We start from the raw sequence: 23,668 nt of genomic DNA, 5'->3' as shown, positions 1-23,668 counted from the left end.
ACGGCAGATATTTCCTGGTGCTGTAGCGCGTAGGGAGGCAGCTTGTTCCTTTCAAAATGCAAAACGTATTTGCCTGTGTTTTGCGTGCTCTGTTTAAAAGGTCATCGGAGGGATTTGGAAGCATTTCTTTAGTGGAGCTCCACAGTCCGAGGGCCGGGGCTGATAAAAGAAGGAATGAGGATGATTTCGTGTCTGCGGAGGGCTGTGCTGGATATGCACCGATGGGTGCACGCACACATTCAAATGCTTTATTCAGAGTACACAGGACGTAGCTGCTACAGAGCCGCTCGAAGTCGCTACAGCGCCGGGCCGGGCCTGCCGCCACGGCGACGGGTTTGCGTGACGAGCGGAGCCGCCGGGCCCCGTCGCTAGGCAACGCGGCCCCGTCGCTAGGCAACGCGGCCCCGCCCGACTCCGGGCGCGGCAACGGCCTCGCGGCAGCAGTGCGCAGGCGCGGGCGGCGCGGCGCATGCGCCGGGGCGTGCGGGCGGTGGCGGGAGCCGCCGCTGCCCGCTGGGGCCCCATGGCCGCCGTGTTCCTCGTCACGCTCTACGAGTACTCGCCGCTCTTCTACATCACCGTCGTCTTCGTCTGCTTCCTGGTCACCAGCGGGCTGGTGCTGGGCTGGTGAGTGCGGCGCGGCCGGGGGCTGCCGCCGGGCAGCGGTGTGTCCGCCTGGCAGCGCTCCGGCGCCTGAGGCGGGTCGGAGGCGGCGCTGGGCCCGCAAGCAGCTGGGCCGGCCGCAGGGTCCGGGGCGGGGTGAGGGGCGCAGCCCTCACCCTGTGTCGTCTCTTGCCTCCCCTGCGAGTGAAGTTACCTTTTGAGCCTGCAGGTATGCTTCCTGCGAAGTTTCGGCCTTGCTCCTCGTGGCCGCCCCTAGCGCTGGCTCGGTGTGGGCCAGGGCTCGGCTGGCCCTTCCCTCACCTTTCTCCCGAGGCGGCCGCAGCTCGCCTCGATGTTGCCTGGTGAGAGAGGGTGCCAGAAATCCTTTCCGAAATTCCCATTCTCCCGTTGCACGTTGACAGTGTAGTGTTTCCATCTGCTTCTCTCCCGTTTTTTTGCTGCATTGATTCTTGAAAATACTTTCTTTTCATTAAAAAAAAAAACCCCTATAATTCTGAATCGTGATTCAGATAAATTTCCAACCTGAATAGCCAAAATCTGTGATCCCTAATCAATTTAATCATTACTTTTCTGCTTGTATTTAATACTTTGCTGTTCACTGCTGTAAAACGCCTGAATTAGGCTGAACTCAGGATGTAAAGGCTTGCCAGCAGATCCTTATATTTGCATCTATCTGTTGATGCTTCTAGGGCTAAAAGGTGGGCAGAGGATTATCCAAATGCATTTTTTCCCTCAGAAATAGAGCTTCTAGATATGTTTGCACTTAGTATTGCAGTCTGCATATATCTAAGCTGACTTCAAACTAGCTTGCTCAGGAACTGATAATTGAGGAAAATGCAGCAGTATGAAGTTCATGTCATCTGAATATTTAACCAGCTTTTCTGAGATATTTGCAGCTACCTTTGAACTCTGCTGAACTGTGGCCACGTGACCAAAAGTCTCCAAGCGACTTAAGTGACTCTGCAGTTACAGCTGTGCTGAAGTACTCTGGGACTTACTAGCTCATGAAAACAACTTGATCCTTTATTTGCTATACAAAGTACTAGAAACGCATATGGTATTATATGAATATGTAACACTTTATATTGCTGTGATGACATTTGTTTTCTCATGCCCATCGTTTTCAGAATCAATGTGTTCATGATGGTGTAAGTTGACCTGAAAAACGCCAACTCCTTATGAGTTATCATTTTCATTTGCAAAATCATGTGTTGATTTGAGGAACATGTTTTTTTTGGCCAGCCTTAGACACCTGTGGCCCTGCTCAGAGGGTCAGTGTAGGTTATTGAATCGGTAGCTTTCTAGAGCCAGCCTGTTAGATACTCTGGGCATAGGAATGAAGGGAAATTTAGGTTGGCTGAATATTGTGCTGAACTGTCTTTTAGCTGGAGATGAGAGTTGGCATCACGAGAAACTATGGACTCAGCACCTCTTCAAAGTCCAAAGACTGCTCTTTGGAGAAACTAACTGCTGAACAAAGCCTTTGGGAACCCTTGCCTTTTCTAAAACTGACAGTTCTGATTCATTATTCCATATACCAGCTAACGATCTGACTCCGGACTGACAGAATGTTAATTGAAAAAAAAAACATAAAAAACTATAAATTTTTTCATCCTTCGTACCCTGAATACTACATTGAAGTTTATAAAGCACTGTATTTTTTTTTGTTGTTGTTGAACAGAAAGGGTTTTTTGCCACCAGCTGCTTCTAAAACTGTACTAGAGACTTTTTTCTATGATGGCTTTTCATGGTAATTATCCTGTTGCTTATGACCAGTGAAGGAAGTTTCCAGAGAAAAGGGTTTTTACTTTGGAATCAGCCAGATGGCACAAGACAGGAGGCATCTTTATGTGCTGCTGCAGAGATTAACTCCGTTGAATCTTGGGTACTGAATAAATAAAACAGCTGCTGCACCTGGTCTCTTTATGGGTAAGATGTTTAACTGGCCTACTTCATTTTCGCCCCAGTGAAGTCAACATAGCCCTATTTACTTACATCAGATAGAGGTTTGAGTCTCCATGCACAGACTAAATATGGCTCAGTGTTCTTTATTGTATCTTAAAGAAATTGAAATGTTTCTACAAAACTGTGGAAAACCAAAGGAATTTACTCTTTTCTTTTTCCTTCCTGTACACAAATAAAATCCTATTGTTGTCAAAGATGGAGCAACATGTATAGATTCCCCCCAGCTCTTTTTCCTTTCTGGGGTATCTGTGACAGTCATGCAGGCAAGGCAGTAAATGGTCAAGGAAACCATCTGTTAGACTGCCGGGAACAGGTTGTTGCTTCTGAGGATGACTTTGAGAATTTTTTTCTGAAGTAGTTTCCTCAGTTTGAAAATCACTTTTGTCTGATGTTTTTGCCTGTTGGTCTTACAGATGGCATGCCTCCAACATGAATTAACAGGCAATTTTTAGGAGCCCAATGTCTGTAAAAGCTCTGCTTTTCTTCTTGATTTAACATCTCTTTGATACAGGAGACAGAACGAATTTGAAAAACAGGTAAAAGCACTAGCAAAGCCACAAAATTGTCTGTTTGGCTCAGAGGTGTATTGTACCTGAAGTTTCTTCAGCAATTTTCAAAGTGATTACCTTTGATAGTACCCTTTTCTTCTCAGGTTATTCATAGGAGATCCATCTCCCTGTGACAGCTACTGTTTCACTATACTAAATGGAAGCACTTGATACAGGGAAGAGCCTGCACTTCATGTCATTCTTGCTAGGAAGTTTGTTACAAAGAAACAGTTTCAGGATTTTCAGACAAGCAGTATGCTGGTGGCTGCATAAACCAAAATTCAAAGCCATTGAACAGACCATGACTTAACCAGTACAGCTGGCCGTGGCAGAACTGCAAATTCATGAAACTTCAGCCTGAGCTAATTAATAACTGTTTTATAAAATGCATTAACAAAAGACTCCCACAGCCTCTCCCTGACGCCTTCCTGTTAAGACAGAACTGGATTAATGCAGTTAGGAAAACTCTTCAGTTTCCAAAGTAGTCTTTTGATTGCATATATAGGGCAACTTCTCTAATCGTTTGTGGTTACTGAAAGTTGTTGTCACGTTAAAAAAATATTTTAGCCATATATAAAAGCAAGCCTATTGTGGAGCAATATTTGTAGATTATGATCTTCTGTAACGAGTCCTTTAAAAACTTGAGACAATATGAAAATTTTGAGTATTTATTGATACCAGAAATCATCCTAAAGAGTTCCATCTTGGTTTCTTTGATTTTATTTTGATGCGTATGATGATTTTAAACTGTTACTTAATTTTTCTTTTAAAGTCAATATATTAGTTGGGCTAATGTTCTAGTTTCAGCTTTAAAGGGATATTAGACTCTCAGCTTTGATTCAGTCTTGACTACTTTGCATTTGGATTCTGGCTTAAACCAAAGGCTTTAAGACACCTGACTTAATATCAACATCTTTTTATAACAAGATTAACATGGGAAACCAGGATCTCTGTCTCCCTTAAGATGATATCTCTGGCTGTAGTTAGAGCTACGCATATTTTAGGGCTGAAAGATCCACTTCAAGGAGTCCTTACAGAGCACCCGGTCCATTAAGTCTGATCCATCTCTGCAAGCAGCGACTTCTTGGTCCTGTGGGTGCAGATCAGTTGGGAGGAAGCCTTGGCTAACCTTTCACCACTAGAGGGCATTGACCATCCTCATTAATTTTTCTCTCTTCCTAGAAATGTTGCAATAAAGTATTTTCCCTTTAAAGATTTTATTTAGCAGTGTTAAGACTCTCTTTTTTTTTTTTTTTTTTTCCACAGAAAGCTGGAGACAGATTGGCGGGTTATATTATGCATGCATCCGAGCAAAAGCCAAGCTAGTTTTATTTGCTGTGCTGGTTGTTACTTAGAGCTGAAGAACAATTCAAACATGCCAACACTACCAACGCCTGTTTGTTTTGTTGTTTCATGTCTCTTAGGTTTGGTTTGGGTGTTCCTGTTATTCTGAGAAACTCTGAAGAGACAGAATCCAGCGCAAGAGTGTTGAAGAAGCAGATGAGGCAAGTGAAGAATCCTTTTGGGTTAGAAATCCCTCGTCCTTCTGCAGCTTCAGTAACAAGTCAGTGGTTTTGATATGCTTGATTTTTGTTAATCTAAGTTTCTAAAAAGTACTTTCTGTTAATTTCTTGTTCTAACCCCTTTCTCTTCCTATATCAGTAATTCCTTGGAAACAAAGTTCATCCATCATTACAACAGAAATAACTATTTTTACACAGCTCACAGATAAGTGTGGTGTTTTCTAATGTGAAATATTTGGATATTTATATATCATTTATTACTAAATACTTCCTACTATAATGGATTTTTAATTAAAAAACACGTTTGCTGATCACCAGCTACTGTGGGTGGTTTTTCTGTAAACTTAATGTATTACAAAGTATATGCTATCCAGTTAAAAATCTAAGTCCTAGGTCTCTGGTTGCACTTAGAAGTTTACTGCTTTAAAAAGTATAGGTATCTCTGTATTTCAGTGGAAACTATTTTTGTGAATCTTTGTGGATCAGAGCTGAAGTAGTCCCTAACGTCCTTGAAACTACCCGCATAGAAAGTGAAATTCATGCCCTTCTGCATTGTCACAGAGTAGTAAGAAAGACTGAGCATCTTCCACCAATAGAGACGTGAAGCCTTTCTATGAATAAGGAAAGTGCTGGAGCAGTTAATGCATGTTCTTCATCTTCCTCCCCAACACAAAAAAATCTTAGTGTTCTGGTAACTTGGGTATTTCAGAAGCACTGAGCACTTGAATTTGGAAGAACTTTTCAAGAGGTTTTGCTCCTATTTGTGCAGTAAGTGTTTAGAAGTTTGTTAGGTACTCAGTTCTTTTTGAGATCTGCTTCTTTCTTGGCTTCCTAGGTAGGAGGTAAACATTCTTGCAAATCTGCACTGCTGGGCATTTAAAAATCTCTCTCTAATGGCTCAGTCTGGCATTTATAGCACTGAGGAGTGAGAAAAGAAATGGATAGATCCTGTAGATCCTGTCCTTATCTTCCCTTAATCCTCCTGCTAAATTGAGAGGGCCCCATGCATTCTGAAACAACAGAGGGTGTTGTAGGCCAGGGATCCAGTTAGTACTGTTTCCTAAAGAAGGAATGGCCTTTGGAACAGGGGATGGGCTCTGACATCTGACAGTGAGCCTGCGAAATAGCACCAGCAATTAAAGCTTACCTTACCTAAAGAGCACGTGTGCAGCTTTTGTTAGCTTGATCAGTCATTTTATCTCCTTGCACCCACTTCCTCATCTCTGTTGACTTTCTTAAGCACTAAATCTAGCCGAAGGTTTAAAGGATCAAATTAAAAATAATAAAAATCTGGGACAAAGGAGTTTTCTGCCTGTTGCCTTTTTAAGAACCTACAATTAGCAATTCCAGAATTCCTGCACACTGGTGATTTAATGAAGTCCTTATCTTCTTTCTGCAAGAGGGCATAACACTGACACCTGATTGTCTGGAAGACTGTATTCTCACATGCTACTGGGGCTGCAGTGTTCAAAAACTCCATGAAGCGTTGCAAAAACATATCTACTGCTTCAGAATAAAGACTCCTCAGGCATTAGAGGATGCTCTATACAGCGAATACCTCTATCGACAACAGTACTTGTATCCTTTTTTAAAACTGTTTTGACAAAATATGCTAATTTATTGGCACAGGGAGAGTTGAGACTCATGAGCATTCAGCAGGTTTTGGCAGAATATATTTATGAATGCATGACAAAAAATAGACTTTGTGCAAACGTCACATTTGTCTTCAATTCTAGTGACACTGATTGTTTTCCTTGACACAAATAAAGCATAAAAAAAAATGACAAGGAAGAAAAATATTGTCAGTTACCAGAAGATGCTCAAGTTGTTGATTTTGGTCCAGTGCCTAGATCTCGCTATCCATTGATAGCTTTGTTGACTTTGGCTGATGAAGATGACAGAGAAATATATGATATTGTAAGTAATATAATAATATATTTTAGGACTGCTTTGTTTAAGTTCTGAATGCTTCAGGAGGCAAATCTAGTCTGGAATAAAGTTACTTCCTTCCCTTGGCTCTTAGAATTTAGTCGCAAGCTTTGTCACTGATGATCTCTTGAGCTGATACAGTGCTTCAGATTGCTGTTGGCAAAAAAAAAAGGATTTCTTTTTTTTTTTTTTTTTTTTTTTGAGCTGATTTCTGACTTGAATATGAGGAACATAGAAATTACCTTTCTGCAAAAAGCACAAGTCTGTGTAGTTTAGTACGTTGTGTCTCACAGCAGCTAGCCCCAGGTCATTTATAGGAAGGTGTGAAAATTCTGCAGCAGACTGATATGAGATATTCAGCTCCTCAGAAAGGTCTCCTCCTAATCTCTTATAGCCTAAGTAACTTCAGCGTTGTCACATGCAGTTTAATACCCTGTCTAAATTCTGACTCCTACTAGAAACTGATTCTTTCTGGGGCAATTTGGAACATGCTTATCTTTTTTCTTGTTGTTGTTATTTGGTTGATAAACTGATAGCTCTAACTGCACAATAATACATATAAACTCAGAAGCAAGCTGCCTACACCCACCGAACCTTCTTCTATACACTCATTTGGAAACTGTCTGTGATCCCAGTCGTACTTAGGAGAGCTCCTATGTTCCCTTTCCATCTGATGCCTCTCTGTGGCTTCTTGGCACCTGACTTCAGGACTGCCTTGCCCCACTACTCCCCCCCCCTTTTTTTTTCCCAGCTGTTGCTCAGATCAGTATGTCTGTGGATGTTTAGAGCTCAATTTAGCTTAATATAAAGAAACTGTAAATTTGAGTTCTAATGTGGTTGATGTTAGCATGGAGATGAATATGTAGCACCGCTTTTTCATTCTTTAACATAGAAGAAAGAGGTGGAGGGAAAGTGAGGGAGACGTTTTTCCCCTGGTTTTGGAGGGAAGGAATGTAGTTGGAATCTGTTTATATGGTCAAAGAAATAACTGTACCTGAACTCCTTGCAAGCTGGCTAATATTGAAACATACTTGTGAAATGCAAGCATGGTAGGGAAAGGGAACTTTGCCAGGGCAGCCAGTATTCTATTACCACAAGGGATGATATGATTTCTCACATCAATGCATGAAGCTCCATCTTAAAATGAGCATTTTTTTTGGCTCCATCACTATGGGTGGTGTTCTAGAATCTCTTTTTTGGATGTTAGAAACTGTCCTCTAGTTTTCATCCTGAATGTATTTGTGGCCATATTATACCTATTTGGTTTTATGCGAGAACTCTCCTCTAGCTCCAGAAAATTAGAATGAGTAAGCACAGAAGGCAGTTAGAGAAATAATTTGACAAATTGGAAGATTTAGGTCTCAGGTCTCATGTATAAAACGGAAGATTGAGAAGTAGCTTGATTATGGTGTACAGGTATTTACATAGAGAGGAAAATGTCTAGTGGTCATGAGAAAAGGATTCTGTAATCAAATACAACATAGCATTTCTGCTAGATTATAGTGTAGGAATATATATTTCTATATGATAGGATAGCATTATAGAGGAGACAGTAGCTTGAAGCTGAAGACACTTGCATTAGGAAGTGGTCCCACTCACAGTTCAAAAAATTGGCTAGTTTTCTGAACAAACTATTAATTGAGGACATATAGTCATTGAGAAGGTACTTGTGTTATGGTGGGATGACATAATACAAATACACTGGTACACTGAGAGCAACGCTCACGGCACCTGTGAGGATAACGGAGCACTGGAACAGTTTACGCAGAGAGGTTGTGGAGTCTCCTTCCTCGGCGATATTCGGAAGCCATCTGGACATGATTCTGAGCAACGTGCTCTAGGTGACCCTGCTGGAGCAGGGGGGTTGGACTAGGTGATCTCCAGAGGTCCCTGCCAACCTCAACCATTCTGTGATTCTGTGCAGTTAGCTTTTAAACTCCTATTATCAAAATACAACGGAGATTTAATAGCTTTGGGATTCTAAAACTAAGAAATCTTTATGAAACTATATGATACATTGATTTTTTTAAAAAAAGATCTTATTGCCAAAGAATAGTAAATTCATTTAGTATAAATACATATGTATGTATACACACATATTTAATTTCTGTTTTTAATTAGCCATGTAGTGGCTTTCAAAGTGCAAGTCTGATTTGCCATGCTTATCTAAAAGAAAAAAAGGGACACCTATCTTGCGGGTTTCATTTCTCTTATGACAGCTTCTGAGAACTACAATAATATTGAATTTCACTCTTTCTTTCTTTTCTTCCTTCTGAGGCTATTATGTAATGTGGGCAGGGAAAGGGTATTAAACACAGCATGCAAGCTTAGAGTGCTTTTATTTTCATAAAAATGAAGTGAAAAATGAGGTGAAGTGAAAAGTCAACTCATGGGGTCCTCGTATAATCCTTTTCAGTGAATTTTTGTCTTGTGCTTACTCAGCTTACAAGCCAATCAGTGACACTTCTGAATGCTTTTTGGAATCAAAAAAATAAAGTCTGTGTTTGTGAGGGAAGTGAGAGAGAGTGGAGAAGATTTTGCCTTTTATACGTTCCCCTATAAATCTGCACTCAGAATTCAGTTGACAGGGTTATTTCTTGTGTTGAAGGCAGGCTGGATTGCAGCTGCAGGAGAGTGAGCGTATTGTATTGGACTTCAGTGCCTGCGCTTGCTTGGGGCTAGATTGGTGTAGGCAAATCCTTGGACTTTCTCAACTTCACTTCTATCTAGGAAGAGCTCATCAGAACTTGGCCTCTGCGCTCAGAGGAGCTTTTCATCCTCCGGGATGAAACTATTAAGCAGGTAGCTGCTATGAGGCACATGTGTGAGTACATTAGTCCTACCTCAGCTGCATGAACACGTAGCTTCAAGAGGACCTCGCGTGCTTCAGTGCTTCTTGATCGTGGCCTTGCTCCGTTAGATAAGAGCGGTGAGAGTGGCTCCACTGTAAACTGTCCATGGCAGAACTCTGTATAAAACTAGTTCAGAAAGCTGAAGCTCCGCAAACACTGTTTTATGCTACATGCTGTTTTACCTTGCCCAGCATTTTTTCTCTATACTTAGTCAGTATTGTTGCAACCCTAATTGTCTAAGGAAATAAGCAAGTCAGAAGTTAAAACAAAATATATAAGCTTTCAAGCGTGCAGATTCTGTGTTCTATACAAATCAACAAACCATACATGTGAAAAGGAAAAGTGTTAACTGTTTTGGTTTTTTTTTTTTGGTAGATATCAATGGTGGCTGTAATTCATGTTCCTGATGAGAGCTACAGACTTTCCTGTAGGATATTACATCAGTATCTACTTCTAGCCCAAGGTCAATGCCATGATCTTAAGGTAACCTGAACTGAGTCTTGTTCTGCTGGGGCTATACTGATAAGTTAGTATGTGTAGGCTTTCAGTATCCTAGGTTAGTGTAAGTTTTGTTGTCAAGCAAAGAACTGCTAGTAGTTAAAAATTATTTCATTAGTTAAGTAATTCTAGCCAAAGCTACTGTGCAAAAATATTTTATCTAAAAATATTAAGAGTTCCTAGATTTGTTTCTAGTCTAGGAGTCTCTGTCCACTTATTTCAGCAGTGATAACTGGCTGTTGAATGCTTCCTCCCTCTAGAACATTTGTCACCTCTTTGCTAGTCTCTCAAATAAATGTTTTCTCCTATATTGCCCTAGTGATTGGGATGAGCATCTCATCAAAAAAATCAGAAGTCTCATTACTTCTTGCTTTTCTTCTTAAAATCTTCTTTTACTGCAATATGTGCACAAAGATTAGGGTTCTGCGTAGCACACAGCACTGTCAGGTTAACCATGTTAACCTGAATGATGTTCTCATCATTCCTGTTCTATTTCCATATCTTTGCATATTGTTCCACAATCTTTGTTCTGTTCCTGTTAAGTAGTTGATGATGTGATTCTGTAACATTTCTGTATTATTGTGATAATGAAAATAACTTAGGTTATTGATCAGTTAGAAATTTGGCCAGATTAATTCTATTGACTTGATTAGCATTCATTCAGAAATAGATTTGTCACAAGAAATTTTTGTCCTGGCCATTTTTGACTTAAGTACTTGTTCTGAGTAGGCCCTTCCAGTTATGCTTTATTTTCATGTATTGTTACCGTTACAAAAAAATACTGCTGAAACTGCAGACAGATACAACTGTGCAGCTACGTTTTGAAGCGTAGTTGTGTATTGCACAATGCTCGGGCATCTTTGTGTGCTTATTAGTTTACTAGTTTTAGTAACAGATCACACCCAGAAGAACTTGTGCTTCCTATAAAATAAGTCAAAAAGGAAATGGTATGTAGCATAAGGAGAAGCAGAACAGGCTGAGTTAAGTAGATTTGAAGGTGTGGTGGATACCTGTTTGGTAGAAGGGGATAGAAGCGTCCGTCCAGGCGTAGACGATGCTGGAAGGCACAAAGCCCTAGCATTCAAAACCTGTGCAATCCTGGTAAGGTTCGTGCATTACATTGATTTGATTCAGCTAAGATTTGACATCTTATCCTTAATATTTTCCCAGTGTTTTGTATCATTTAATGCATCTGGATTATGTATAACTGAACTCAGTCTTGGCTTACACAAGAGCGAGTCTGTCACTATTTCACCCAGTGGTACCTGATGAATCTGACCTAGAGCGACCTACTTGGCGTGTTTGGGGGTGTGTGGGGGGGAGTTTGTCGATTTCTGCTGATTTTTATTCTTTTTTTTTAATGTTTATTTTAGCAACTCTTCATGTCTGCAAACAGTACTGCACCACCTTTGAGCGATACCTCCCCTGGTGAGACAAGCACTGACAGAAGCTTGCTGGAAAAGGTCGGGCTGGCTGAAGATGATTCAGAACTGCATGAAGAAAATAGTAAAGACTGTGTGGTTTGCCAGAATGGCGCAGTGAACTGGGTACTCCTGCCCTGTAGGCACACATGCCTGTGTGATGGTTGCATTAAATATTTTCAGCAGTGTCCAATGTGTAGGCAGTTTGTTCAAGAATCTTTTCCACTTTGCAGTAAAAAGGAACAAGATGAAGATGAATCAACACGTATCTTGCAAGATGTTCTTCCTGGAAGAGTTTTTTAATGGCAGAAAAAATAGAAGAACTTAATTGTACGCTCCAAGATTAAATGTAGAAAACAGACTGTTTATGGGAGGGATATGTAGCATTAACTTGTAGGGCTTGCTTTTAATTGTAAAATAACTTTCAGCTTCCTTATTCATGTTTGCTCCATGTGCCTGCAAGAACAGAACATTTATCTCTGCAGTATGGACAGAAGTAGTGCGTAGGATATCTTGGAAAGATGTAATTATTTTTATAACTTCGTACTAGTTTTTCATGGAGTATTATTGGAGGCTATTTTGATTACTAAGTTTAGTTTATCTACTAACAAAGAATAAAACTTACAAGTGGCATTGAAATGCACGCAGCTCTTTATTTATTATATTTAAAATACTAGACCAATATATCATTTTATTTCAGTATAATTTAGAAACATAGCACTTTACAGAACGTGACAAATGAAGGAAAGTAGATCTTTATTGTTAAATCTATATATTTATTTTATAGATGAAGGCTGGACTGTGGCAGTAGGGGTGTGTGTGTGTATAAAACCTGAGCCAAAGCCCATTGGAATCAATGGAGAGATTCTTGTTGACTGTTGTTGGCTTGAACTGAACCTCAGTGACACTTTCACGCCTGAGCCTTCACAGCATCACCTCGAGGTGCGGGCTTTCAGTCTGGTTAGCTATGGGCTGTAAGAACTTGCTGTCCGTGTAAGTGTTAGTTAATTACTGTGTGGAGCGATAACTTGGGCAGTATTGCTGCGTTATTCTTGCATGAGTAGCCTGCTGTTGTGAATTTCTAATGTTTATATTTGCAATGCCAGATTGGATGAGAACAAGTTAATGATTTACTTTTTCTTCCTTATCAGTAGTCCCAGGAAATTTATTTACTCTAATAAAGAGAGAAACTAAAGATCAGAAGAAAATATTTGTTTCCAATTGTGTATTGTCAAAAGCAATAAAAATGGCTTGTGGAGAAGAGAGATTGTTGTTTTGGTTCTTAGGAGAGCGCCAAATTCTCCTGAAGTAAGACAGGCCAAGGTTTTGCATCTTGCTGATGTGAGACACCAAAATACAAACACTTGTTAGAACCTGCAGGAAATGAGAAATTGTTGCTCTCTGTCCTCCTCTTGTTCCCTTGTAGCTTTGTTCCACATTCAACTGCAGCACAGCTGGTTGGTGCCGGGGGAAGGAAGCTGTGCTGCTGTTCCGCTACCTTCTCCTGTAGTGTCTTGATTGGTGCCGACTTCTGTAGGTACAAAGATGTTCTATCTTATCTCTTGCCTTGGCCCTGCTTCCAAAGTCCTGGTGGTCACTTCTGAATAAAAGATTTAGGTAGTCACGCAAAGAGTAAGGTTTAGTTGGAGAGATAGGCAGATCGATGCGTGTGGCCGCAGATTTCCAGCCAGTGATCCACAGGCTATTCGCGAGATGATTTATCTGGTTTAGGTAGGGTCACCTTCCTTTCCGGGGACGACTCAGGAATAAACTGCTGGCCAGATCAGCTCTTCTCTTGCGCTGTGTGTCAGACAGGAATTAAATGCATACGTGTCTGTGAGGACTGCCAGAAGGTCCTGTATAGAAATCGTCATGACAAAGAATAGTGGATATGCAGCAATTCAGGAGACTGAGAACCGCGAGAGGAATCCAAGGAGAATGTAGTCTGAGAGAACAGGTGCTAGAGGGGGTGCTGAGCAACACCAATGCGATGCAACTCAGGTAGGCCCAGAGCTGCCTGTATTAGGAGAGAGTATAGAGACTGCAAACATCATGCTATGTCCTCACCACTCAAGATGAACCACAGAGGCATGATGAGGACTTGACGGTCAACATCCCTTGTCCTCTGTCACCACAAGTAACCCTGACCTGAGCGTTTGGACAGTAGCACTTGGTGCTAGTGAGTGTGCAAAAATGAACATAAAAGAATGAGCATTGAAATCATTCTTTAAAATAAAGATCGCTGTCCTTCCATGTGGCCTTGCACTGAGTTTTGCTACCTTGGTTGCTACGTACCGTCAGACTTGGCCATCATTTAGTGTCCATCCTTAGGAGATTTGCTTTATTTGCTGATCCTCTGCTCTAACCCATCTTTGTCAGAAAAGCTGCTGAAGGCAAACTCGGGCTGATGAAGGTAGTTGCTGACTTTAGCCTCTCTGTGTTGCTAACTCTGTTCAACCACTAAGTGGGAGCAGTTAACATCAGGATGGTGGAGCTGACTGTTCTTCAGACTTCCCCTCACGCCCATGTGTCGCTGTTGTGAAACGGAGAGTTGGTATAAATGGTTCTATGCCTCCATTGGCTCCCAGAAAAATTAAAGCCGCAGCCCCTCACAGATGCCACCAGAAAGCCTGAGCCATGACAGTGGCTGTTCCCAAAGGAGCAGTTAACACTCCCTGCGTTTGGGATAGTGGCCACACAGATCACTATTGCAAGGGAGCAGCTGGTGCTGCCCTCGTTCTGATCTGGAGTCAGGCACTGCTTGATAGCTAACAGATACTGAATTTTCTCCATATAGATGCCAGTATGGAATAATAATGGCCCACAGGATGTAGCTGTGCTGACCTTCCAGGCCAACTATTTGCTGTTAAGTCTGTCTCGGCTTTTCCTTTGTTCCTCGTTTTTCTCTTAATAACATTTTCCAGAGATGCTACTTGTTTTATCAGATCTAACAAACTTTCTTTCTGGCCCAGATGAAAAACCTAACTGAGAGATATAAAAAGTACAGTAGCTGCCTTATTACATTTGCCCATCTTCTAAGAAGACATCTCAAAATAAAGACAAGGTGAGAAGTAAAAGGAGCTCATCTAGAGCTGCCTTGGGTGACCCTTGGTTCTCTTAAAACAGGGATTCAAGACAGTAATAGAGAAATAAAACCTTCCCTGTGGTCCACAAAAACGCAGTATATTGATAGAGGCTGTGCTGCTCTGTCGCCCTGTTGTAATGGAGGTAATATAATATTCCTCATTTGCTCATGACAGATGATGTTTACGGATCTGATGATGTCAAAGAACATACGCAGACTTCTGGCAACCAGCCTTGCTCGTGTTCAACTGCGCTGGGGTATTACAAACTTGCAATGATTTTTGTTGCAGGGGAGAGACAGGAGGCAACCCTCACCACTTGGTATATAGTTCATTAGCTCTGCTCAGAGCCTGGGCTTTGAAACGAGTTGATCAAACTAAGTGATAGTGTCAAGAGAGGCCCCACACTGCCTTTTCACATCAAGGTGTGGACCATGACATGGAAATTTCCTTCTGTAGATAAATTTCTGTATTAGAATCCTCCTCCCTGTCCCAGTAGAAGAGAAAGAGCAGGAGGAAGACAATTCTGGTCAATTCACCTTGGAACGGGTCTTCCCCTTCCTACAGTGAATTCACAATTCCCATAGGGCAGGCTGAAGACTAGCTAACACCCTCGCCCCGACTCTTTATGGGCTAAAATGGTGCTGCCTTCTACTGCAGACCCTACAGAACAAAATAAACACTCTAGCAACAGCGCCTGGTGGGTACTGGCTCTAAATCAGGCTATTAAAACAACTGGTCTTCTACGCATCATGATTCAGTTTTATGAAATCAAGTGTATTTGGTCTTTTCTGCTGTTCTCAGAACACCTACGCTAGCCTCGCGTAACTGTGCTCTTTTCTTAGCACTCAATACTCTTAACTGGTATCATCATCATCATCATCACAGTTGACCGCTGCCCTCAGGGGACCACAGCTGTGTGCCGAGCTGTCAGTAGCCAACACTCGGTATCCTGCTATTTGCCATCAGGTAAGAAGGGAAGGGGGAGTTCAGTATCTTCCGTTTTGGTGCGTGTGAGCAGGTCAGAACGCACAAACGCTGTTTGTTCAGCTCTGATAAGACCTTCTCATTGAACCTGATTAATTTGATTTATTTATTTGCTAACATCAAACTTAAAGGTACAGTAAAAGGAGCCAGGACTTGGTGTCAGAGCCTCCAGCGCTAGTCTGGGCTCTGCTCAGCTCCAGCACCTGCTGACGGACCGAGGTCTGCGTAACCAGCTTGGGGTCACCAGCCGAGGGAGGGCTAGGGATGATGGGCGCAATGTGGAAGTATCTCCAGTAAGCGGCCACCCACCACGACTTGCTCGGTTGTCCCAGTCTCCCGAGTGAAGAAGAACTTGCCTGTATCACTGAGGCGGATGTGCGCCCCTGCAAAGTCCCTGGTGCCCTAGATGTGTATGGCTGGGGGAATTAATGCCTGCAGTAGCTGAACAGCTGGTACAGCAGAAGTCCTCCTCTAGCTAGGCCCTTGGAAAGCCTCGGTATTGCCTTGCAGGAGTACGCTGAGCAAGAAGTGGCCAAGAGAAACCAGCGATTATATTTCTGGACAACGTTAAATAGTATTACTGCTGACTTAACTTTGCATTGACTGAGCGCAGTGGCCCCGCGATGCGGATGCGTTCCTGGCTGTAGTTACGAGGCCACGACCAAGCACGGGAGAGCCCCACGCGATGCTGGGTCCCCCCTAGAGCAATCACACCTCATGCCCTACAAATCAGTAGGAATATGCAACACCTACACAGAGGCATCTGTGTCTGGAGACAGCCGCTTCTACGCTAGCAGAGATACTGCTTTAATTATGTCATTCTGTAATCAGAATGATTTAAAACAGTAAAAAATATATGTAAGGAAAATTTTAAGACTAGACAAAGCCTTTAACTGAGATGGATGTCCAAAGTGAGGAGCTGCTCTCCTTCTCCTGCAATATTTTGAAAAACAACGACAGATTACAAACTCCCGCTGAGGTTCCCGAGCCTTCATTAGGGTTCAGGGAAGCCTGACAAATTCCTTTTACTCCTCCTCCCTGTGTGCGTCCTCCTCAGCCAGATACAGAGCAACGGTGTGACGTCTGCCGTAGTCATGACATGACAAGTCACTGTATTTACACTATTCAAAAAATACATGTACTATCTATGCAGTGTTTGGATGCTTGTGCGAATCCCAGAATTACCTCTAGGGGACCAGCAATAAATTATCCGGACTGCTAATAGCTACCTGTGTTTTAATATCCTCGGTCTGCAAGTCTCGTATTGCCAGAAGATTTGTACCAAGAAAGCTTGGTTTTAGGTTTTAGATGCCTCCTTGAGGTTTCTGTCTTCATCAAATGAGAGCTTTTGTCTGTTCCTAATATTTTTTGCTCTCCCATTGTGTAGCCACTTCATATCTAGTATTTCTTGGCAGATTTTTAATAGTAGCTGTAGTCAGGGGACTGGTGAAAAGTCTAATGAATCACTTCTCTCTCGCATAGTGTTATTTATTTCTGCATCTATCAGCTCCTTGTGAGCAATACTTTAACAAATAGGCTAGAGGGAGGATTACTAACTTGTGAATTATCTTCAGAGTTGTTCCCTTTTTTGTTTATTTCTTTTAATTCTGCAAATGCTGTAGAGTTCGGAGAGCTCTAAGCAGTGAAACCTCAGAGGTCTGGTCTGCTTCTTGGTTGATGAAGTGAAACATAGATACGACGCTCTGAGGTATTAGATGTTGGTCTCCAGTTCCTGAAGGTCCTTGATCTACAAGGGTTTCCCCTGGAGGGAACGAGCCTGGGCTGCAAGCTCAGAATATGCTGGTTTGCTGGAAACCTGGGGTGGGATGTTGCTGGCATCAAGGCTGCGGATAATTGCTGGAATAAGGGAGTGTCGAGGGAGTCAGAAGTTGCTTTTCCTCATGTGACTGCTCTGGTTGCCAAGATTAGCAGACCCCTTTCCACGGCGGCACGTTTCGTTGATCAAAGTAAGAACAGGGCAGCGATTTATGGCATACGACAGCTTGAAAAGCAATGCTCCTCACCAGAGGCTGCCATCCACGGCGACGAGATCGACAGCGCAGCTGCCACCTCTCCTTTGAGAGCTGCCTTCTTCCGAGGCGGCCAGTACTCGACCCTGGCGAGGGTGGCTGAAGCGTCATCCAAATCCCCCTCCACTGGGACAACTTGCTCCGAGGCCAGCTTAAATCGCACAAGAAGAAGTTACCATTACGTTTTGCTATAGGACCAAAGAAGGATAGCGGCCAAGAGCTGGGGGATTCACGTTTAAGAACTGCTATAGCTTTTCCAGGCTCTCAGTCTGTAAGTATTTCACCAGAGACATGAAAATGTGTAAATACATCTGCCAGCTACAGTTTTCCCTTTGAGCCCTAACTTCTTAACGAACTCTACAGAGCCTCCATCAAGTCCAGCAATGTTTCCTGCTCTCTCACTAACAAACCATTTGCTGTCCCGAAAAAGCTACGTGATAATATACAGGCCTCCTGACGCTCTGAAATGTTTTGAAGGAGGCATTTGTATCCTCTGCTTTGGCAGGGTTTATCCGCTCGTGCCTCGGTGGCCCAGGGCTGCATGGGTCTAACTGCTGGACCTCCTTGCAGCAATACCTGTGCTGCAGGTCCAGCCGGGCAGAAACACAGAGCGAATAATGGGAATAAACAGCATGACGGAGGAAAAAAAACTGGTTGGTGCTAGCTGTGAGGAACATCACTACACGTGGCGGGAAGTGCTGGGGGGCTAAGCTGCTCCCACCGCCCAACGAGAAAGACCAAGTGAGGAGCTCGCTTTTCTGGCTGCTGCCCTAACTCCCCCTGGTTGTTCCACGTCTTGAGTGTTTCTCCGCCAGAGATGCCCATAAAAACAGTGTCCTCCAGCACAGCCAATATTTCCATCATCCCACGTAATCAGGCAGCTACTGGAAGGAGCTGGTGGGAACAGAGAGGTGGCTGAACACTGGTGAAGCTGGAGGCAAGCACGGAGAACCTGGCAGTTTATAAAGGCTTGCCCCAGCAGCACCGATTTTAACCACAGCCATCTACGCTGGGCTATAATCCATGCTCTCGTTATTTTAACTGTGCGGTTGTCTATGCTGCAGATAGCGGGATGAATCCGTACGAGGACGATGCCAACTCAGAGACGAATCCACCGATTTTCAGTCAAGAGCCTTCTTTCTCCGGATGAACACCCGCAAGCGCTAGGCTAGCAGTAATTTGCAGGTTTTGCAGTCTTCTGTGTGTGTCTCACACTTGGAGCAGGATAATCTTTCATACCAGGATTTAGAAATGGACCTCGGTCAGGCTACCAGTATCAGTCTCATCTAACAAGCTGGTGCAGATCTAGATGCTACTTACGTGGCTTTTGCTGAAAATTGCCTATCTGGAAAGATGAGCAGCAAACCGAGGAGAGCTGCTTCCCTCTGTGTCTGCACTGCCTCCCGCGTGCTTCCTGGGATTATCACTGCTTTGCAGGGTGCAAGCATGAGGGTTTCACTCCACCCCAGCGTCCAGGCTACGTCTAACACCTAATCCTGTCTGGCAGCTCTTTAACACTCTCAAGGAAATTCTTTTTAATTCACCCTCGTTTCGTTCACGCTGGTCATGCTTTGTTATTAATAATTAAATGCAGAAACTTTCTTAGTAGCCATGCCGCTGACACGTATCTCGAGCTGGAAGCAGGTTTCCAAAGCAAATCACTCGCTTAAAAGGGGGTCGTTAGGGAGGCTATTTCCTCGCTGCTGCGTGCTAATGCAGATCGCCCCGTCTGCTGGGGCGCTGCTGGCGCTGGGGAGCCGCGCGGGGCCTCCGCAGGGACCCGCGGCTCGCTCCAGCAGGGCCATCTGCTCGCGCCGCGGCCACGGCCAGCTCCAAGTCCTCCAGCAAGCTGCTCTCATTCGCAGTGGCACCGGCTGGAAAAGGTTCGCGAAGCCCCGGTGCTGCAGGGAAACGGGGCGCGAGGAGACGGGGCGCAGCCGGCAGCGGGGCACGGCGCAGCTGAAGGCACCGCGCTGACACCCGTCTGCGGGGTGCCATGGGATGCGGGGTGTCTCCCCCTCTGCGGAAACCACCCTGCCCCATAACCGTGCTGCCCCCAGGGCTGTGCGGCCCTTGAGCAACCCGGGAAGCTCCCTTCTGCAAAGACCAATCCTGCAAATACTCCCTCGCTGCTGCTGGGACGATTCAGCCGCGTGAGGCTTTTCGATGCAAAAGCCTGCGTTTATATGCACAACTAAGGGGATATTTGAAACTGGAAGAGTCAAAGGGGACTTTGCTGCCTGTCTGATTAAATAAATGCTCCACGTTCTTCTCTTCTTTAGCTAGAAACTAACTCGGAGGGGTCGCAAGGCTGTGATGCATTCGCAGGGGGCGTTAGTTAAGCTGTTGCCCTCGGGTGCCTGCAAGCAAACTCAGGAGGCGCTGCGGGCCGAGGCGGCACGACGGCAGCAGCGGATGCCGGGGCACTCGCGGTGCGGCGCGGCGGTGTTTTCCTGGGTGAAACCGGGTGCTCCCCAAAGCAACCCCTCGAGAGCAGCTTGGCGGCGTGAGCGCCGCTTCCCGCGCGGAGCGGCGTTCCCCAGCGCCTGCGTCGCTCGGCAGCCGCTGCTTGGTGCGCTGGCGGAGATGCTCGTCCTTTCTCCAGGCAACTGCGTCGATGGATAGCTTCAGCGGAGATGAGCAACGGCTTCCTCCGAACCCATGAGCAGTCGAGAGTCCCTCATTTGCTCAGACCACCTGCTTGGCTCGTATTACTGCAGGACGCTTGTTTTTTCTCACCGCCCTCATCTATCGAGGCATCAGGGCGTTTCTTTCGCCAGTTATGGGTGTATTTACATTTTTTAATTTCCATAGAAACCTCTGGACACCGCAGGATACGAGACCCTCGTGGAGTTTTGGCAGGATCTCGCTTGCCCAGGGCGCCCTGGGGAGCAGCCGTTCGCACTCTCCCGCGGGCTCCTGGCGCTCCCTGTGGTCTTAGCGGCGGTGTGCGGAGCCCCGCTGTCCATCCCCACGCGAGCCGTGCCCCCCAGCACCACGGACGGTGCAGCCTGGAGGCTCCCCGCACCGTTCCTCAGCCATGGGAGCTGAGCGAGGGCTGGCGGCGCAGAGGCGAGGACGAAGGAGGCTCTTTGACGGACCATTTCTTAGGACGGAGCAGCGGGATGCGGCAGATGGCTGCGGCTTGCTGGCGAGGATCTCCTCTCACGTTCGCTTAATCACTCACAAGACAGACTGAGAGCTGAGGCATGTTACATGCAAACTCCTCAGCGTCTCCAGGAGCTGGAGCATTTGAGCGTGACGTATTGGAGCTGTCGGAAACGACGCTTTGTACCAAGCAATCCCCATGCCGCGTCCTCCCCTTGGGGAGCTCAGAATCACAGTGTGGTTGAGGCTGGCGGGGAGCTCAGGAGAGCATCTAGTCCAACCCCCCTGCTCCAGCTGGGTTGCCTAGAGTGTGTTGCCCAGAATCACGTCCAGGTGGGTTTTGAACATCTCCAGAGAAGGAGACTCCACAGCCTCTCTGGGCAACCTGTGCCCTATCACCTTCACAGCAAGGTTTTTCTTCATGTTTGGATGGACCTTCCCGTGCTTCAGTTTGTGCCCATTGCCTGTCATCCTGTTGCCGGGAACCACTGAGAAGAGTCTGGCCCCATCATCTTGACACTCCCCCCCAGAAGATATTTGTAGACATTGATCAGATCCCCTCTCAGTCTCCTCTCCTCTCTGCTCCGCTCCCGCAGCCGTTCCTTGTAGGGCAGATGCTCCAGACCTCTGATCATCTTCATAGCCCTACGCTGGACTCTCTCCAGTAGCTCCATGTCTCTCTTGTACTGGGGAGCCCACAACTGGACACAGTACTTGAGATGAGGCCTCACCAGGGCTGAGTAGAGGGGCAGGATCAACCCCCTCGACCTGCTGGCAACACTCTTCCTAATGCACCTCAGGAGACCATTGGCCTTCCTGGCCACAAGGGCACATTGCTGGCTCATGGGCAACTTGGTGTCCACCAGCACTCCCAGGTCTTTCTCTGCAGAGCTGCTTTACAGCAGGTCAGCCCCCAGCCCGTACTGGTCGGAGCCTGGACACAGCAACCAGCATTCTCCATGCCCAAAGTGGAGCTGAGCCTTCGTCCCCCCAGCCGCTCCTTTCCCAGCACTTCTCCCTGCCTCCCTCCCCGTTCCCCGAACGCCTGGGTGTGTGCGTGAGGCTCCGCTGCCTGCAGAGCAATGGGACTGCAAGGTGTGTGTGGATCACGCCTGACATCTTTCCCCTGTGCCCACAAAGAACCACATTTTGCACTTTCAGTTAAGCTTTAGGAAGCGCAAGGCAGGGTCGTGCTCCCAGCCTTGCAACGTCAGTCGGGCCCCTGCAAGCACAGGCCTTGTGCTTTGCCTTCTTTTTATTTCTCCTTCCTGGAGGTACCTACAGCGTTTATCCTCCCGGGCAAAGGAAACGCGCAGAGCGCACCGACAGCCCAAAGGGCAAGTCCTGCGCCGTCCTCGCCCTGCACCTGCAGCCCTGGCAGGGCTGACGCGCGTGGCGTTAACCTCACCGGGCTGCTGACGGAGCCCAGCAGCAGTGGCACCACCCCGGGCAGAACCCGACGCCGAGCACCAGGTGTACAAACAGCGAAAGCTGGTTTGCGCCATGCAGCACTCGTGCCCCCGACATCCCTGGGGTGAAACGCTATCGCTCCTGCAGCCCAGGAGGTGCAGTCCTTTGATCCTGCATTGCCGGAGGTGGGATCCGTCAGAGGTGGGATTCACCAGAGGTGGGACCTGTCGGAAGTGGGATCCACTAGAGATGGCCTCCATGGTAGGTGAGATCTGCTGGAGGTGGGACCTGTTGTAGGTAGGATCTGCTGGAGGTGGGAACCATCGAAGGTGTGATTCACCACAGGTGGGACCCATCAGAAATAGATCCCAGAGGTGGGACCTGGCAAGTGTCAGAGGTGAGATCCGCCAGAGATGGGGTCTGCCGGAGGTGGGGTCCCTCAGGGTTGGGGTCCCTCAGGGGTGGGGTCCCTCAGCGCCGGGGTCCGTCAGGGTTGGGGTCCGTCAGGGTTGGGGTCCCTCAGGGGTGGGGTCCCTCAGCGCCGGGGTCCGTCAGGGTTGGGGTCCCTCAGGGCCGGGGTCCCTCAGGGTTGGGGTCCCTCAGCGCCGGGGTCTGTCAGGGTTGGGGTCCGTCAGGGCCGGGGTCCCTCAGGGCCGGGGTCCCTCAGCGCCGGGGTCTGTCAGGGTTGGGGTCCCTCAGGGCCGAGGTCCCTCAGGGCCGGGGTCCCTCAGCGCCGGGGTCTGTCAGGGTTGGGGTCCCTCAGGGCCGAGGTCCGTCAGGGCCGGGGTCCCTCAGGGCCGGGGTCCCTCAGGGCCGGGGTCTGTCAGGGTTGGGGTCCCTCAGGGCCGAGGTCCCTCAGGGCCGGGGTCCCTCAGCGCCGGGGTCTGTCAGGGTTGGGGTCCCTCAGCGCCGGGGTCCGTCAGGGTTGGGGTCCCTCAGGGCCGGGGTCCGTCAGGGTTGGGGTCCCTCAGGGCCGGGGTCCCTCAGCGCAGGGGTCCCTCCGGGGTGTGATTATTTCGCAGCCCGCTAGATGGTGGGTTTCCCCCGCAGGACCCGCGCGGGCCCCGGCTCGGCCCTTCCCGCGGGCCGCCTCCCTGCCGCCTCCCCGCTCGGCTCCGCGCCGGCCCGCGCACCAGCCGCCAGGCCCCTCGCCGGGCCCGGGCACCGCAGGAGCCGCGCGGCCTCCGGCCAGAGGCCCGGGCCGCCCGAGGCCTCCTCCGGCGGCGGCGCCTGGGCGCTCGGCGGAGCCGGGGCGCGGGCGGCAGGAGCGGCCGGGGGGGGCCGCGGGGTTGCTGCAAGGCCGGGGGGGGGGGGGGGGGGATGTTTGTAGGGGTTTGTGCGTGATTCAATAGGGCGCTGCGGCCCCCCCCCCCCCCCCCCGCCACACACGCACCGCGCCGCCGAGCGCAGCGGCCGCCGGCGGGGCGGGGCGGGGCGCGCGCGGGGAGGGGGGGCGGGGCGGGGCGGGGCGGGGCGGGGCGCGCGGCCAGGCCCATGACGTCATGGCTATGCTAATGAGCGGCATGTGGGGAGCGGGGGCTCCGCGCGCCGCCGGGCTCAGTGTCGCGCCGCGCCCCGGAGCCGCCGCCGCCGCCGCCGCCGCCGCCGCCGCCGCCGCCGCCGCCGCCCGGCCCCGCGCCATGGCTCGGCCCCCGCCGCGCCGCCGCCGCTGAGGGCCGCGGCGACCCCC

General features: G+C 47.3%; 1 protein-coding gene across 3 annotated transcripts; it reads left to right on the top strand.

The window, feature by feature from the left end:
- The first annotated feature begins 483 nt into the window (after window positions 1-483).
- CGRRF1 (cell growth regulator with ring finger domain 1) lies at window positions 484-12,623 on the top strand. Of its 3 annotated transcripts, XM_062576514.1 has the most exons (7): window positions 554-627; window positions 2,401-2,553; window positions 4,562-4,701; window positions 6,061-6,238; window positions 6,430-6,577; window positions 9,817-9,924; window positions 11,313-12,623. In XM_062576514.1, exons 3-7 carry the CDS (start codon window positions 4,638-4,640, stop codon window positions 11,661-11,663), a joined length of 849 nt encoding a protein of 282 aa, XP_062432498.1. In that variant the 5' UTR covers window positions 554-627; window positions 2,401-2,553; window positions 4,562-4,637; the 3' UTR covers window positions 11,664-12,623. The 3 variants fall into 3 exon arrangements, with proteins under 3 accessions (XP_062432497.1, XP_062432498.1, XP_062432499.1); XM_062576513.1 differs by lacking the exon at window positions 2,401-2,553 and having other exon boundaries at window positions 484-627; XM_062576515.1 differs by lacking the exons at window positions 554-627; window positions 2,401-2,553 and adding an exon at window positions 3,041-3,125.
- Window positions 12,624-23,668: the final 11,045 nt, after the last annotated feature.

Source organism: Rhea pennata, chromosome 5 (genome assembly GCF_028389875.1).
Source record: "Rhea pennata isolate bPtePen1 chromosome 5, bPtePen1.pri, whole genome shotgun sequence".
In the NCBI taxonomy this organism is placed as follows: domain Eukaryota; kingdom Metazoa; phylum Chordata; class Aves; order Rheiformes; family Rheidae; genus Rhea; species Rhea pennata.
The sequence above is the reverse complement of the archived record's forward strand: the minus strand, read 5'-3'. Positions and strand labels throughout refer to the sequence as shown.

Excerpts from the sequence above, each read along its gene's own strand:
- CGRRF1 (XM_062576513.1), top strand. The coding sequence starts at position 524 with ATGGCCGCCGTGTTCCTCGTCACGCTCTACGAGTACTCGCCGCTCTTC. Across the intron at positions 6,239-6,429 it reads CTCTATCGACAACAGTACTT|CATAAAAAAAAATGACAAGG; the intron begins GTATCCTTTTTT and ends ACACAAATAAAG. Across the intron at positions 6,578-9,816 it reads ACAGAGAAATATATGATATT|ATATCAATGGTGGCTGTAAT; the intron begins GTAAGTAATATA and ends TTTTTTTGGTAG.